The sequence below is a fragment of the Equus caballus genome, chromosome 6, assembly GCF_041296265.1.
Source record: "Equus caballus isolate H_3958 breed thoroughbred chromosome 6, TB-T2T, whole genome shotgun sequence".
Lineage (NCBI taxonomy): Eukaryota > Metazoa > Chordata > Mammalia > Perissodactyla > Equidae > Equus > Equus caballus.
In genome coordinates, this window is record NC_091689.1 from 59,115,453 (window position 1) to 59,133,921 (window position 18,469).

An 18,469-nucleotide genomic window follows, 5' to 3' on the forward strand; every position below is an offset into this window, starting at 1 on the left:
TAATGGCGAGGAGTCATCCTCCCTGGCCTTGCACAAGGGAAGGCTTAGGCTGTGGGTAGAGACCACGTTTGTTTGGGATGAGGAAGAGAGCAAGACCTAGTCCCACTCTTTCTCCCCCCCACCCCACCCCCAATGAAAACTTGTCTTCACTCTCCCCACCACCCTGCTCTGACTGTCTTCCATTAGTAGCTTCTGCAGCTTGGTGCAATGCAAGGATCTCCTGAGACGAGTAATGTGAAGACAGTAAAGGCTTATGCTCTCTCATTCTCAGTCTCATTCCTTGGCTTTCTTAAACTCGTAATGCACATGAATTATATTTATTCATCCAAGCATTTATTCATTCATACACACACTTGTTCTTTCATGTATTTATTGTATAACTACTATGTGCTAAACATGGGACCAGAAAGTAAAATAGTGAAAAGATTTAGTCCAGATTTCTCTCACAGAGATTCTTACCTAGTTAGTAGAGGAGAGAGTAAAAGAAGCAGATGCAGTGTATTGTGACAAATGCAGTGAAGGAAGAACAGAATGCTGTAAGAATGTGTTTCAGAGACAACCAACACAATCTCAGGATTCTGGGAAACCTTTCTGGAGGAGATGAAATACAAGTTGAGATAGAAAGGATAGTATACTTATCTTGGTTTAGATATGCAAAATTCCAGAGTTGACAGGGAACAGGGAAAGGAATCCACAGACATCCATTATGGCTTAGGTATAACTAACTGCTGTGATGATAGATGAGAAATAAGGCTGGAGAGAAAAAAGCCAGAAGAGAGTGGTGTTTCAGAAAGATCACTCCAGCTGCAGAATCTGGAGAATGAATTGGAGAAAGTTCAAAAAAAATGGAGTAAGTGGAACGAGGAGAGGAAGAGGATGTATTCAAGAAGTAACTGACAAGACTAGTTGAGTGGTCGGATGTGCTTGATTGCAAAGTAGTCTCACTCAAGTCTAGTTTGAGTGGCTGGGGGAAATCAAGAATGACACCCTGCTTTTTGGCGTGGTTATCAAGGGTTGTCTGGTGCCTTTCACTGCATAGAAAAGATTTGGGAAGAGAGAAGGTAATGAGTGATTGGATGGGTTAAATTTGAGGCGCCTGTTGTCTGTATCTCTGAAGAGAGATCTGGACTTGAATAAGGTTTGGGGCATCATCGTTGTAGCAGAAGTCCTTAAAGGTAAGAATGAGAGTAGATAAATTAATTCAGCAGGTGGCTGGATGAAATAAGATTCGAAGGGAGAAGCTGAAAGAACATTTACAGTTAAGGAAAAAAAGGATGAAGGGGCCTACAAAGGAGACCAAAAATAAAGGCCAGAGGAAATGGAAGAAACTAGGAGCCTGTGGATGAGAAATTGTTCTCTCATTAGGTGGGAATTTGGTGATGCAAAACTTTGAAAGTACTTTAATGTACGAGTGTGCATAAAAATTAACCGAAGAGTTATTGTAACACTTACCTCTCAGTAGTAGAAAACAATGACGTTACTATTAAGATTAAATGAAGATTAACTATTTTAATAGTGAAACTTCTGAGGTACAGGAATGTCCTTCCAGTTTTCTCAGCGGTCATGGCTGACGTCTGCGGTTGTCAGGCAGTCTCTTTTCTCTCAGCAGTGCAGCTCAGAGTCCTGGGTCCGCTTGGCTTTATCTTTTGTTATCTCAGCCAGGCTGCAGAAACATTCTGTGATATGTTGTTCACTTCCATTTTCTTCTTCCCCACCCTCACGCCTCACTTTCCTAATTTTCCCAAGGGAGAGTTGGGAGAAACATTTTCTGTTTCAAAAATGAAATTTGATTAGACAGAAGAGAGGCCAGAGATAGTTCTGGAAAAAAACAAATGAAAGGATGTTTAGAAGTACTTATTAAGGTAATCATTTTCAGGGAAACGATAATAAAAATCCCAGCTAGAAGATTCCCTGAATCTCTACCCAGCAAATTAAATCTCACTTCTTAGTGGAATCGCTTTTCCTGAAGTAAATCATATTTTCTTAAGGTTGAAAGTGTGTAGTCAGAGGGGTTCAACAAATATCTGGAAGTTTGTTTTTTAAGTTTTGGGGCTTACATATGTGTCTAAGCACTTTTAGGTCCCTTGATGGGGATATTTAACATACATAAAGGCTGTCACTGACCTTTTCTTTTGAATGCAGCCCTGCAGCTTCCGCAGGCTGATCTTCGGTTATTTTGAGCTAAGATTTTCTCCACATTGCTCCTTCGGGTTCACGGCTACAGTCCCATTTGGATCACTGAGCTATATTAGCTACATTATTATATAAATTTCATACTTAAAAAATAGTGATGTTGTGTAATAAAATCATTTTTATTGGTGGAAAGAAGCGTAATGGTAGTTCGTGGAATAATTGATTTTGCAACACTTATGAGAGGGTTGCTTTTATTATTAAAGTTCTGATGGAAAGAAAAGAAGTTTAATATTTGGTCAGATAGGAGTTCCCTGCACCTGCGGACAGAGCCTTTCAGTTCCTTTGTGAGGTGGCAGGCCCTGCTGAGATGTCTGGTGCCTTAGGCCATTATTCTGCATGGCATAATCACAGAGACAGGGTTTTCATGGTGTGTGACAGGCAGCTGCTGGTGAACGGAGCCCTAAACCTGCTGAAGGAGCTCACAGTGTTCATTTCTTAAGCTTTCACTTAAAAGGAAGTCACACTTTGCTTAATTTGAATTTCTTTGGCGAAAACCACTGAAAGAAACCATAGCTTTTGAAAAACAGGTATCAAAATGCAGGAGAATATATGGGATAAAAATAAACTTACTTGATAATAACCTGATTTTTTATTAAAGTTCCCCAAAAGTGGTTCCAAAGGTGGCAGAAGAGCCTTTTAAATTTTGTAGTCATTAGTTAGCCAAGCTTAGTAGGAAAATAGCCTGCAGCTGCTAATGATCATATGATAGGTGGACAGTTCAAGTTCAGTATACATCTCTACACCAGGAACCAGCTCACATGGTATGAATGCTTCAGAGCTCTGATAGAGGTATTTGGTATAATTAGATTTTCTTAAATGGAATTTAAACATTTGTTTATAGGCAGTTTTTAGTGTGTTTTAGATTGACAATGTACGTCCCCTTCTTTATATGATTATTAATGATCTTTTCACTGATTTCCAAACAATATATAAAGTTATCATCATTTATATTGTCCGTGTATGCTTCAGGGATACAGTTCAGTGCCTAATCCAGAGCCTTTTGCTTATTAAGGTCACTCTAATATTTCTTGAATTTATGAATGACCAAATAAACCATGGTATGTTGGGGTAAATTGCTTTAGTGCTAGAGCAGAATTTCTTGGATGGAATCAACTTCCCCTGCTGACGCACTTTCTGAGCAGATAGCCATGGGGTGGCCAACTCTAGACTTTGTCCACTTTCTTGCTTTCGTGTTAACAGGGAAGGTGAGGATAGGAAGGGAGACTAGGCAGGGAAAAAAAATAGGAAATATACCTGGAGAAAGCAGCAAAGAATTGAACTCTTTATACTGATTTCATCAGAGTATTGGGTACTTTTCTCCCTCACTCCAGTCCTAGGGTCATCAGATGGTTGGGCTTCCTGCAGTGGTTCTTGGGTTGGGAGGTTTTGTTTAGTTTTGAACAGGGCTGTTTTAATCAGGCTTGAAAAGCTGACGAACAACCAGCATGATGAAGGAAATTTAGCTTAGGGGGAATGGTTGAAGGAATTGGAAATATTTCAAGTACAAAATAAGACATGGGATTTTAGAACTTTAAAATAACTTTATGATCAAATCATCTTCTAGATGAGAAAACCAAATCCCAGAAGGTTTCGGCCAGATTTTGATAGCATATGAAGAACCCTAGCACTTTAAGATTATGCCCTTCCTAATTTGGAGGGTATCTTTTTATTTTTAGTTAAATCATTGTGATAAAAAAAGTAAAGTAGGTTTTTAAAAAATAATTTCCATACTTTTGGCAAAGTTTTTAAAATACAAGGATTAGTTTACTTTTTCAGTAAGTACAAAAGTTTGGGAATCATTGGCATAATGAAAAGGAATTGAGACCTGCATTCTAGTTCTAGCTGGCTCACTAACTCTTTCTTAACCAAAATATTAAAAGGAATATGATGTCTTGGTCTTTTCCCCTCATGCTCTCCCACCCACCCCACAAAACACACACTTTATTGTTGTGTGAATCCCAAAAGATGTAAGTAACTCATCTAAGGTCTCCATACTTAGTAGGAAGGCAAGAATCAAAACTTAGCCTTCCTCGTTTTGATCAACTGCTTTTTTCCACTGTATTGCTCTGTTATTCAAAACTGGATCCCCTCTGTGGGTGTTTTAAGCCACAAAAAGGTGTATCTAACATGAGGTTCTCTCACTTGTATGAAGGTAACGTAATTTTACTGCCCTAGTAGGTACAAATTGTGCAGGGATTTTTGTTGTTACCATGGCTCATAGCCCAGGATGCACCCAATTTATTACGTCTGATCATAATGAAATCTCTTTTTTTTATAATACATTAGTATTTATGCATTGTTACTGAGAGCAGTCTTTGGGTCAAAAGAGAGCTCTGATATCCAGATTATCAGCCCGGGCTGCCCAGATTCTTAAGAGTATGGTCAAGTAACTTACAAATCGAGTCTTCTGGCCCATGTAATCACCAACATCTTTGACATTTTACCACCCATTAGGAAGCAGCAAAATATTATGCAATTATGCATGCACAATTCCCAAGTATACTCTATGGCGAAGATACAGTAACTAACCAGGAGAAAGGTACTAACTAAACATAGAAAGAAGAGATCAGGAAACCTGGGTTTATGGGGTCCCAGCTTTCCCACATGTTTGGTTCGTTGAATTAGATATGATATTAGGATGTAAATTTATGCCAAAGAAGATGGTGCATAAGATGAATACTTGTGATTTAATATTGTTCTTTTTAATCTAGATTTTATTGTGGTTACTATTGTTAAAAGGTTATGTTTGCATTTAGAATTTGAATTGTAATTATACCTTATACTTACCTCTGAAGGTAATAGGGAAAGACAAATGCTAACTTTATTTAGAGTTTTCAATTGACTTTTTAAAATCCTTTTTATATAATATGTGTGACCCAGCACGAAGTTAGCACAAGGACAGTTTTGATAAATTCAAAAAAGATATTTTTATCACTGTCTTTTTAAAAAATCATAAACTGAAATTTTATTCTTTCATTTTAGGAAACTGAAATAATCTATGCTTAGTAATATGTCATTACATATTCATATCTAAACATTTAGCATTTTAAAAGAACTTTATTTTAAATGCTTAATATACATAAGGAATTTTTTGCATTGCTTTAAAAAGCTCCCCACAAATGTTGATTACCATTCATGAAATATTAATTTCTATGTCAGAAACATTGTAAAATTCCTAAGATTTGCAGTTTTATATCTGAAATGTTGTCATGTTTAAGTATTTTGTCTGTAAATAATTGAATTTTGAGCTTTAGCTTCAAGTCATTTTTATTTTTCAAATTAAGGAAAGTTATCAAGGGAAATTATTTATTCCAACCAGAAATCTACTGATGTGCTTCTTCCCATAGTCATGCTGTCTGAGGGAGATGGCGCAGCAGAGTTGTCACATACACCTGCACTAGTTCATTTCCTGTCTTCATGCTCCATAGGCACAACCAAACACTTTCAATATCCCATGCATACACAGAAATCCTATGCAACTGTGCTGGTGAAATGTATGAAAATGACATTCTAGGAGTTTATTTATATAAAAACAAATAAGATATGGAGACAGGTTTGAGGTTAGATCTTGAACATTCTTATTTCTGAAAGAAGTTTAACATTTTTCCTTCTTTAAACCAAACTGCACATTGTGTGGAATTAATAGGCTTTATGTAAGTAACATGGATGCTGTTTACTTAATGTATTGAATCCATCAAATTTATAACTTGTATAATATTTTGATCTTTTGAAAAATAAGTCCTAATGTATATTTTACATGCCAGAAGAAAAGAAAATGTACTCTAGAATCTAGAAAACCACTCTCTCCTTTATTTTTACATTTCAATTATTCTTTTATTTTAGAGTAATTTCTTACCAAACACTACCAAGAAATATGCCAAGCCACAGAGCCCAGATCGTGGCCCGCTACCCTGAAGGTTATAGAACTCTCCCAAGAAACAGCAAGACCAGGCCTGAAAGTATCTGCAGCGTGACGCCCTCCACTCATGACAAAATAGCAGGACCTGGAATGGAAGAGAAGCGGAGATCAATGAGAGATGACACGATGTGGCAGCTTTACGAATGGCAGCAGCGTCAGTTTTATAATAAGCAGAGCACCCTCCCTCGTCATGGCACTTTGACCAGTCCTAAAACCATGGTTAATATTTCTGACCAGACCATGCACTCTATTCCCACATCACCTTCCCATGGGTCAATTGCTGCTTATCAGGGATACTCCCCTCAGCGAACCTACAGATCAGAAGTGTCTTCACCCATTCAGAGAGGAGATGTGACGATAGACCGCAGGCACAGGGCCCATCACCCTAAGGTAAAAGATCTGCTAATCCCGTGGGAACTTCTGCTGTGCGGATGCTGGGTTTTATTTCTAGCACTCTGTTCTTTAAATGTGAGCGACAAATAGGGAGGAGGTAAGCAAGGCAGCCCTTCTTTTTTGGTTTTAAGAATTAAGGAAGAGTAATCTGCAATGTCAAAATCTCCTGTATAAAACCTAAGCTTGCAACGCTTCATCTCTCAGGAGCACGGAAAGAGTTCTTTGGAGCAGATGCATTATGCATTCTTCTCTGCTTGATAGCAGATCTCATCAACTTTGCATGTAGGTTAAGACCGCATGCATTTTTATTGGCTCTTGACACACTTGCCAATTCTACACCTGCCCTCTTCCAGCGTACCTGCACTCTTGTGTCAGGCTCATCCTGTTCTTTGCTAAGATCAAAGTGCAGCTTCATCTTCTAACCAGCTGAATATATGGCATATTGAAATACCTGCTTAGATACCCACTTTAATATTAGAGTAACAATGCTTATTAGTATTTATATGTTTTAAAAATTAAGATACAGACTGAGATCATATTTTAATTTGTATTGTGAGTTGGCTTACGCCTTGCTTAGTCGATTATTTGAAGTGAATTCGGAGTGCTTTGTATCGATCAGCTTTTCATGATGCTAAAGCAGTTGTTTTGATCAATCAGCCTATATGCAGCCAGTTCTGTAATGTCTGTCCTAAAGTGAAAGGGAATTTTTCTCTCATTTTCTTTGTAATGCTAAAGTATTTCTTGCTTTTTACCATTTTAAAATGCATCTTTTCTTATCCTTGTGACAGGCTGAATCCTTCAGTGACATCACTGCATAAAGCATTTCCTTGATTTTTCCATAAATAAATGTTAGTTAGAAATTAATCAATCAATCAAGAATTTTCCTTTGGAGGAAGCTTTAGTTTGCCTCACCAAAAGAAGGCTCACTTTGAACTCCACTGTAACAAAGTTCGATATTTTGTCACTTGGTACATCCAAAGGCTAAATCGTGTTTGATAAAAATGATCACAATATTCAAGAAAAAACTGGTCTAATACAATTTAGTGTGTGGCTGAAAAGCATTCTCATGGTTGTTAGTAGTTTTCATATTCTTGCCCAAGATTTATCATCTGTTTCAACAACAAATATGAGGTGAAGGTGTGCTGTCTATCCAGTTGCCAGTCAGCTAAACGTCTCCTCCTCTTCCTCCGCTCAAAAAACTGCTCCAGCGTTGCCAGATTTTTCTTTCAAACTATCCTGTCAGCTTCCTTGATATGATCAGTGGTTCTCAAAGTATGATCCACAGACCCCTGAGTCCCCATGACCCTCTCAGGGAGTCTGTAAGTAAATTCAACATGTTTTGTAATAACAATAAAGCATTATTCACTGTGTTACCATTTTCTAATAGGGGATAAGCAATGGTGGGTAAAAGTACTTGCACCTTAGCATAAAGCAAGGGAGTGGCTCCAGACTGTACTAGTGGTCATTGTATGCTTCACTGACACATACTTGAGATAAAAATAAATAAAGTAGCAATTTCACTTAAGAATCCCTTTGATGAAACAGTAAAAGATAATTTTATTCAATCTCCACCTTTTATTACATATCATTTTAATAGTCTGTGTGATGAAGTGAGAAATGTGTTTAAAGCATTTCTGTTGCATACCAAAGTCCTAAAGATTGTCTCACAGGAAAACACTTGGGTGATTCTTTGAGTTGCAAGCTGGACTAGCTCCTTTTTTCATGAAACATCATTTTTACTTGAAAGGACGAATGACAGGCTAACTGTAGTTGTTCATACTTGGTATTTGACAGACACTTCTCAGAGTGAAATGTTAACCTGTCACTTCAAGGGAAACAACTGACAGTGTTGCTGATGACAACATCTGAGCTTTCAAACAAAAATTAGAATTTGAAAATCTTGTACCTGCCGCCATGAGATTGACAGTTTTCTAGTGCTTAAAAATCAGCGGTGGTATTAACAAATGTGAGTTACTGCTATTTGTATACTAGTGTGTGTCCACATTTGGAAGTCTGCATAAGTCACCAAACCAGTATTTTCCACATGAGCAGTGTTTGCTATTACCAGATCATGGATGGGTAAAAGATTCATTCAAAGTGCAAATAGACCAATGGGTCTTAATGTAACAAAGTATGAGAAGTTCATTGATAGGGTTTCAGATATTGCTTTGCAACTAACCTTTAAGAAAATACCACTTTTCCAGCTTTATTGCAATCTCAAAGATGCATAGCTAAACTTATCCAGAAAAGTTATTTAAGTTCTCTTCCCTTTTCCAAGGGTAGATTTTCTTCATGTATTTCCACTTAAAGAGATTATCACAACATATTGAATACAGAAGCAAATATGAAAATCTAGGCAGACATTAAAGAGATTTGCAAAACTGTAAAACAATGCCACTGTTGTCACTAAATTTTTTTTTTAAGAATGTAAAGGGGTCTTGGGGCCGGCCCAATGGCATAGTGGTTAAGTTTGCCACCTCTGCTTCGGTGGCCCAGGGTTCACAGGTTCAGATCCCGGGCACAGACCTGCACACCGCTCATTATGCCATGTTGTGACAGCGTCCCACATACAAAATAGAGAAAGATTTACACAGATGTTAACTCAGCAGCAGTCTTTGTCCAGCAAAAAGAGGAAGATTGGCAACAGATAGGAGCTCAGGGCCAATCTTCCTCACCAAAATAAAAAAGAAGAAGAATATAAAGGGGTCCTGAGACCAGTAAGTTTGAGAACCACTGAGCCGGATTATATAGAATTACTCTGTTCTTGAGCATCTGTATTTTAGTCAAGAAATTTTAGTTCTGTCTTCTTTCGTAAGCATTTTGTAAGTGGCATTTTATAATATAAATTTAAGACTTCTCATCGCTGACGTTGACCACGGAGTTTATACTGTGCCTTTATTTCTTAGCATGTCTATGTGCCTGACAGGAGGTCAATGCCAGCTGGCCTGACTTCACAGTCTGTTAGTCCCCAGAGCCTCCAAGGCAAAACGGTGAGTATGATATCTTTATTTACCATATCAGGTTTTATTTACGTGCTACACATGATCGCATGCATCTGACATAGCTTCTAAGTTTGAATTTTCAGAGACGTGCCTCCCAAGAAAAACCATTACTACTTTTGTGGAAGAGATGCTCATCAGAAGAATTTGGAATCCTGTAGCCATTGCAGTATCTTACTGGATACCTCTCCCTAAATGTCTGACTCCCTAAATATAAGATTATATTTTCAAGGTTTATTGCATGACCTGGGTGGTTTTCTTTACTTTGTTAGTAGTTAATTCCCTCATCCTTAAAACAGAAGTTGGAATAGTTTATTAGAGGAATAAATCCAGCAAGCAGCCATGTGTAGTCAAACTACAGGCCTATTAAGAAGTTTCTCCTGTGGATTTTTGTATAGATTAACTACTTAGAGCGAGGAAAGAAACTGATTTACATATTTATGCAGAGAAAGAGAGACTATAAAAACACTAGGTTCAAGCAAGTACTTAACATTTTCATTTCATTATCAGTGTTATGTTCAAATTGGGAAGGAGTTATATTACCAGGACACTATTATTCTTCAAATTAAAGAGAAAAGAGGGCTTTTCGTCACTTCATTCTATTTTAATGGCATTCTTTTTTCGAGAACTATGCTTTAATATCAGGAGGTAGTCTCAATTTCTGTGAAGATGTGATTTGAGGACCTATATAGTTGTTTATTATTTAAAATTCTCTTCCTGGTGCCAGCCTGGTGGCTCAGCAGTTAAGTTCGCACGTTCCACTTCAGCGGCCTGGTGTTCACCGGTTCAGATCCCGGGTGCAGATCTACACACTGCTTGTCAAGCCATGCTGTGGCAGGCATCCCACATATAAAGTAGAGGAAGATGGGCACAGATGTTAGCTCAGGGCCAGCCTTCCTCAGCATAAAGAGGACAGTTAGCAGCAGATGTTAGCTTGGGCTAATCTTCCTCAAAAAAATAAAAACTAAATAGAGTAACATAAAATTCTCTTCCTGCAGTAGTCAAAACAAATTCATCTTGTATGCATTTTGCAAACATTCTTTTTATCTTTCATCTTTTACATGCTTATATCTAAGGAAGATTTCCTGGCTTAAAACTACTTGTGGTTTATTTATTAAGGGTTATATATATATTGCTTGACTAAAACTAAAAACTTTCAAATGTTGCAAATTTTAAATATTATACTGTTGATCTGACAAAAAGACGTTAATAACAAGATAATGCTACATATTACGTAATGAAATTTTCTCTTCTGCATTGCTCCCTCTAGTGGATACTTAGGATAAAACTTGTTTACCACCTCCTACTTCTCTAGGGGTCATATGTGCCGCTTTTTTATTTTGCTTCAAAATTTAAATATCTAGCAAACTTATTGGAATCTTTCATCCTTTTAAAAATCTCTTTATCTTTTTAACTGCATAAATAATAAAGCAGAATTTCAAGATTTCTTCTTTTGGTATTTCTGTCAAATATCCCTCTGGTTCTTAGAATATCTCAATCCCTTACCCCACACTGCCTTCTCCCTGGCAAGACCTCAGAGCTTGACACGATGATCATAAGACATGGACCATCCCACAGTCATGAGGTCACAGGGTGTGTGGCTGGCCTCAAAGCAAAAGCAGCTATTTTCCTGTTATGGAGTCTCTTCTTTAAGTGACACACAGACACACACACACATTCTTTGACTGTTTAGCATAAAAGACTGTTGTCTCATCTATATAGATGCTCTGTTTTATCTAAAGAATCCAGTAGTGACTGTGATTTACTTCTGACACTTCTCTCACCTGAAGGCAAAAATTTTTAATGTAACTTCAAATAGTTAAACATTATTTCTGTCCCTAAAAAAAAAAGTATGCAAAATAATGAGCAACAGCAAATGAACAGAAGAGAAGTCATGTGATGCTGCGGTGTAGAGAAAATAAAGCCGCCTCAGGAGCACTTTCTGGCGGGGAAGTTTTTTTTAAGGGCGTGCTGTCGCCCTCACGTGAGCAGTGCCTCCCTCGGGCCCGTCTGCAATTTTTAATCATAACGAAGTGCAGAGAAGCACCAAATATAATATTTTATGGCCTGTAAGACTGCCAGTGACCATACTTTACTGCATTTCTAACAAAGAAAAATATATCAGATTGGCCTGTTAAGGAATTCTGTCTTCGAAAATTTATTTTCAAATAAATTTGGGGATCACTGTAACCACTCAGGAACCAGAAGCTTCTCTGCTTTCCTCAGAGTGTGGAAGGAGGGTTTATGCACCATGGAAACTTGCTGTGTATATGAAATAGATTTTTTTTCTTAAAAAAATTTTTCTGAAAAAATTGATCTTCTGGTCATTTAATATACCCTGTGAAAGCGCTAACAGTGACGTTTAAAATATAACCGGGAAGCAATTAATAGATTCCAGGTACCGAGTTCAAAGATGTGAACATATCATCCAAGTTTTACATGAATTTTAATTCTTTTTATTTACCTTCTGTTCTCTAAAATAGAATGTTGGACGTGCAGGTATTGTTCTATTGCTGTAAAAGTCTTAGGTGTCATTTTTAAACATCTTATTAAAATATCTTTTAATAGTAATCTTTTAATAGCTTTTATGTGCAAACCTTTATAATGGTTTTTTGGCACTGTGTTTTTTTATGCTTAACATTTAAATATTCTCTCATGAGTTCTGAGAAAATGCCTTGATATACTGTTGTTTTGCTGTATCTTTTAAAGTAACCCTGTTCCTTCTATTTCTCTAGATATCTATGCATTTATGTAGGACCTATCATCATAGTGTCTAGGCACTATGTTTGATGTCAACCATAAGAGGAAACTTGCCAAGAAATCTTGGTTTAATATCTGTCACTTAAGACAACAATTAATCTGTTTTCCACTGTTTGGATTCTTAAATTGTACTCCTTCAGCCAGAGGAGCTTACGCTGCTGCTAATAAAGCTGAGACGGCAGCAAGCTGAACTGAGTAGTATCCGGGAGCACACGTTAGCACAGCTCATGCAGCTCAAACTTGAGGCCCACAGCCCAAAGGTCAGCTATGAAGAGATTTGTCTGTGTCGTCTGCCATTGTCACTTATTTTGAGTCATTCATTAATCAGTTGGATCAGTGTCGTTAGTGTTGAGCATGAGTCCATCCTATCATTGCGGCCATTACACCAGGATCTCATATTGACCCTTTGAGAATTAACTTCTTTCTACATTGTTAAAGGAAAATACAGGCAGGATGCATTTCTTCTTAGCCTTCCACCCACTCACTCACCCACCCCCTTTTGGTTGCGAGGAAGGAAATGCATACAGACTTTCATGTTGTCGTTCACTGAATACTGTAACTTCCACATCTGGTAAAGCAGATATTGAAAAGTCCTATCATTTCCCATAAAGTAGTAAGTTGAAAATTGATTATAGTTTTAATGATCCTGCCTTTTAAATGTCCAAGATTAATTTTAAGATGTTTCTTTTGTTCTTGATTAAAAGAATAAACGCAGGTAGACATTTCTCAAAGGGTTTAATAGCATCTGGTTATATGGGAAACATCCAGGACTATATTGCAGAAAAGAATGAACATGTAAAGCTTTAAAGACATTTGAAGGATTGTTCTGCTTAATATTTCAGCTTATATGCATGTCTACTTTATTTCTCAAATTGAGTGTAATTTTATAATAATTCAATATGTCGTCTGTCCCATTTACAGGGGAGCATGTGTGTGAAAGTTTTGTGCTGTGATTTTATAGGTTGTGGTAAAGTACCTGTTTTTCTTACTTCGAAATTGACCTTTTCCTGAATTCTGCACCCTCTTTCTCTATCCCTTTGTTTCTTGATTGATGCCTACTAGAATGAAATTCTTTCACATCATCTTCAAAGGAACACCATATATTTGGATCATCAGGTGGGATTTGTAGAATTTTCTTACTTATAATACCTAATACAAGTTTTTAAGTGTAGTACAGTTTTTCAGACTACTTAGAGATTTCAGTCATTTTGAGTTAAGAGCATGACTTTTACAAGTGGCAGAATAAGAAATCCCTAACCAGGTGAATTCAGGAATACCATAATAAACAGGTAGAAAGGACAGTTGTGGAGGTAAAGAGGGATCCAAGTGCTGGGTCATCTGCAATTGAGAGCCTGGATTCTCTAGATCAGTTTCTTCTTATCCCAAGAAAACTCACACTCCTCGAGGCTTATCCCAGCTTGGAGTTGACCTAATTAAAGAAATAGACACCAAGCTGTGAATGCCTTGTTGGAAGGATGGAAGGAGGGTGAGCAGTAGTGTGCTCTTTAGCCCCAAAGGGGAGTTTAACGGCGTGAAATTTGCAATGAAGATAATTTTTAGTTGTGTGTCCTTATTCCTTGTCCTCCCCCTCCTCCCATGTTTGGTCTTTGGTCAACTATGTGGAGTCGGTTCTATACGACCTGCCGTTCTAGCATTATCTCAGTGGTGGCAATGAGTGTAGTTGGTTACAGTGAACGTTCAGAAGTGTGAGTGGCAGTTCATGAACAAGGACTGACGCGCCCATTGTTTAGTTTTTATAAAATTCACTATTCATGCTTAATTTTAATTTGATGAGAATTTTTGATATGTTCTTAAACGTAGAATTTCTTCCCCAGTGAATGCATTTTTTTTTAATATAAATTAAGCTAAAACTTGTTTTAGCTTGTTTCAAAATATTCAAACTTGAATATTTTACCCAATGGGAAGGTTACTCTGGAAAATGTTTTAAGACACATGTTTACATATTTATATTTGCCTGTTTGAGACAACATAATAATGTCCTGCTTTAAATTAGTTAGATTTAAAGAGGGATTTTGCATTAGGATAACCCTTTAAAAGATGTTTGATCATTTTTCTTTTAATTTTTAACAGAAATATACTTTTGTTAATATGTAATTTAGTTATTTTCCCACGAAATGTTTTCCTCATGACTTCGCATATTGGAATGCTTTAGAAATCGGCATTTCGTGAATCCAAATTTTCATCTTCACTCCAGACTGGTGCTGTTGAAATTTAACCACAGTCTACCTTGTACACATTGAAAGCAGTCTAATAAAGACGTGTTAGCCAATAAAATAGTAAAATTAGTCTTCCCTCAAAGTTCCATACTGCCAGAAAGCTTCTAAGATACATGGGAAAGAACTTTCTTAAAAGCTCCCTCATCTGTAAAGCTAGAGAGAGTTCTGAGAAAGAATGGAATATTACAAAAATTGTTTAGAAGACAGTAGATAAATGTGAATCTGAAGTTATCTGTCTCTGGAAATAAACCTAGTGTTTTCTGTAATTTATTATTCACCTCAATGAATCAAAAATTGGAATTGCGGAGACACAGAACTTTAGAAAATCTTAGGAAATACCACCATTTGCTAAGATGCTTCTCCTCAACTCCCTTTCCCAGGTCAAGCTCTGTTTCTTCCCTTGACTTAAGTGCCCCACATCGGTTGAGGTTTCTTCCCATCCCTTCTCTCTAAGCATCCTCTGCCGTTTCTTGTTAGTGAATGTATTTGCCGTCAGTGCTGTGAGTGGAGTCTGACTCCTAGTGGCCCAGTGAACAGAGCTGAGCCCTTCCTGGTCTTTCGGGCCATCCTCTCACCCAGACGAGACAACGCTCTGCTGCTGTTTGGAGCCTTTCGTATTGCACCAGGCTGGTGGTCCTACAGATGGCCTCTAAAAATCTCGACTTTTTATTGACCGTCCCTCTTCTCTCAACATGTCAGCAGAGGTTTTCCATTAATTGCCCTTTTTCTTATGTTAGATCCTGAAATAAAGTTCTGTTATTCCAATTTTTAAATTTTGTGATAATGAGAATTATAGAATTTGATTGATTGAATGCTAATATTCATTGAAATAAGACTGTTTCTGATGGTACACACATTGAGCCATTTTTAGATATTAATCAGATAAAATACAGCAACATGGGCGGCTTTGCCCAGAAACTCAAATACACCTGAATGTAAATATCCTTAAGGTTTCCTAAAGAAAATCTCTCTTTAAGTAAATCAAAAATTTTTATGGTTTCAGACAATTGCATCTAATATAAATGAAATATTTACTTTTGGACTGTCCTATATTTTATATCAGTAGTAAGGTTATTAAATAATATAAAAAGAATTCTTGCTAATTTTGAATTTCAGTGAAACTTTTCATCCAGCTCAAACATTTCCAGCTTTTAATCTTGTTACTGCCAGTAACCTATTTTAGATTACCAAGTCTGTTGTTTTTATAGGCATTATTGGTTGCCTGGATTTATAAATTGATTCATCAGTTTTATAACTACAAATTGGAAAATAGATTTTAAAATCTGAAAGTCAAAGGAAAAGGCTGTGGTCACATTTTACGCTATATTTCATACCAAATGAATATGTACTAATTGATAACTCACTTTCGGCATTTATTCCACTTGCTCAAATAAATCATCAGAATAACCTAAGGCCAGCAACAAAACGTAATCTTCCTCGTACCCCTTGTCAGGTTCCACAGTAGTCAAAAGAAAATTTTTACTTGATTTAAAATCTCTTAGTCCCTATCACTGTTCATGAGGAATAGGAACAAAGGGTTGTCTCTGAGTTGCTTCAGAGGTAAATTCATTTCTGATATTACTGGAATGCTTATAACAAAGAAAAAATGAAAATGGCTTATCTGAAATTCTGAAGATTTACTTATATACAGTCAATCCAAAAATCTTGACTTGGAGCAATATAATTTGGTTTCTAATTATCACCATATGAGCGCAAGTCATGTACTGAAGTGTTTTCTAAAATAGCAAAAACAAGGCTAATCATATGGTAGAATTTTCTTCTCTTTTTTATTTCATTTTGAAGTATGCTATTATTGTTGGTTTATGCTCTTATAGCCCAGTTAGTAGACGGCTCAAAGTCTACAGTTATTAAGACTAGACTAGGTTTATTTGTCGTTTTTGTGAATTTTAAGATAGAAAACCCCAAAGTATAACCTGTGAACAAAAACAATCCTAACTGGATAATTTATATACCTCATCCAGATTTTATTTAGCAAATGAATAAATATGTAACATCAGTAACTCATTTTCTTCTCATTCAGCTTAATTATCACTGAATATTAGAGAAACTTTTGATTATAGTTTAAGTGAAACTTGCAAATTTCATCCTAAAATATTTCTATGGAATGGGCTTAACACTTAGTAGCTTTTTCCTGGTTTGTTCCTCTGCCTAGCAGAATATAGAGGAGAGAGGGAGGAAAGCCATAAGTAGAATCTTGCAATGGCTCTGTACTTGCCAGGAAGTTGGAAGAAAATTCGAGATTATCAGCAATGGTAATGGCATCTCCTCCTCTGAAGAATGGAGTGTCTTACAGTTCTTTGAAAGTGAGGGAAAAGAGAATATCTTGATATATTTTCCTTTCTTCTCAGAACAGGCCAGATTGAGCATGAGTTTTAGAACTATGTGGCCCTCCTGGAAAAGTATTTGATGATTAGGAGTTCCTAATGTTTCTGTAGCGCCAAATGTAAATCATTTGTTTGAAACTGGAGTAACAAGTTTCCATAGTTTATTGTAGTCGACCATCTGAATAGTCAGCTGTAAGACACAGAAAGGGCATCCTGGTTGGTTTGGTTCCTATACCATTACTGGTGATTGTTTTTAATAGCACCCCTGGTGGTTAGAGTCCCAAATTAGGCCATAAAAGACTGTATTTAGCCCAGTAATATACCTAAAAACTGGACTAACAGTATCATACACCCTCACTGTATTAGGGAAAACATCTCTCGCAGAAAATGTGTTCAGAGCGCCAACCCAGCATCTTAGGAACATACGTATCTTCTTCAGCAGATCTAACACTGGGAGTAGGGACTTCGAGTTTCTTAATCTTGTCACTTATAAGGACATCCCTTGGTGTCTAGTTCTTGGCTCCTGTTGCCTAAAGCAGGACTGGTTGGATCAAGCAAAGGAATGAAGTTGAGATTTTAGAAACTAGACCAGGAGCTAAAGAGAGAAACTAGGTGAGGCCTCTCCCTGGATGAAGAGATGGAACAAAAGTTGGAGCCTTTTTTGATCAGTCATGAAGGGAGGATTAATAAGAGTGAGGAAATTAGAACATATTCCCATCCCTTCGTCTGTTTTCCCCACCCCACTTTAGCTCTTGCCTCCATTTGTGTCTTTCTGCCTCACTTGCTCTTTCTTTCTAATGCTCCCTATTAGTGATTGAAGAACACTTATGAGGGAATTTAGATGACGTTCCCTTTGCCTTCTTTCTAAAACCTTCCTGCCAGCTTTCCCTGTAGGCAGTGATAAAAGGAAAAGAGATGCTAGGAAGTGAAGCTAAGAGCTGTGTAGGTAGGGACCGATGGTTGTGAGCATGCTGCCCCCTTGTGGATAAACTAAACATAGACCAACCCTCTTTTCTAACTGCCCCCAGATGATACCACTCCAGTAACCGGCCTCCCCCTTTGAGAATACCCGCTACAGTAAATGGAGTTTGACTTCTACAGATCTGAGCTTTACTTGCACTAGTACTGCAGGAGGTATTTTTTTCATCTTTTAAATACAGAGTGGCATTGTAACATGAATGTGCTTTCACAATTCATCCCTAAAATTATGACATTCTGCCTTTACCACTCTCCCTTCAAGAGTCGCTATAGTTAATGGCATCAAAAATGTCTGCATGAGAACGAGAAAGGAAGGGACGTAACCTCAGTCAGCCACACTTACATTGGGATTGTCTGTTCCCAATGTACTCAAAAGTTCTTTGTGAAAAGAATATGCCTCTGCTATGATAATTTAATAAAATTCATTCGTCTCTGCCCAGATGGAGCTATCTCCCCCCAGCTAGAACATACTTAAGTCATTTCTGAATATAGCATCAAATAGTATGTTCTTTAACACCAGATGGCTAAAGGATCATATCCTCAAATCTCATGGAGAAGCTGGAAGTTTCTCATGGCAAACCAGTTTGCCGTAGTATAATAAAAGAAAAATCTAGCTCAAGCACACCTATGGTGTTCCTTGTTGCA

The 18,469-nt window shown here is 37.2% G+C and overlaps 1 protein-coding gene across 35 annotated transcripts in view; it reads left to right on the plus strand.

Annotated features, from left to right (window-relative positions):
• The window catches only part of PLEKHA5 (pleckstrin homology domain containing A5), a 231,116-nt gene that overhangs the window by 156,894 nt on the left and 55,753 nt on the right, over positions 1-18,469 (plus strand). For 24 of the 35 annotated variants that reach the window (XR_011439987.1, XM_023643201.2, XM_070270990.1 and 21 more), the window contains 4 exons: positions 6,037-6,502; positions 9,412-9,495; positions 12,405-12,524; positions 13,327-13,380. Coding sequence is in view for 33 of the 35 variants with exons in the window: in XM_023643201.2 (XP_023498969.1) it covers positions 6,037-6,502; positions 9,412-9,495; positions 12,405-12,524; positions 13,327-13,380 (724 nt within the window). In the remaining 2 variants the exon portion in view is untranslated. The remainder of the gene's footprint in view (positions 1-6,036; positions 6,503-9,411; positions 9,496-12,404; positions 12,525-13,326; positions 13,381-18,469) is intronic. The other 11 variants (XR_011439988.1, XM_023643204.2, XM_023643205.2 and 8 more) reach the window with 1 other exon arrangement.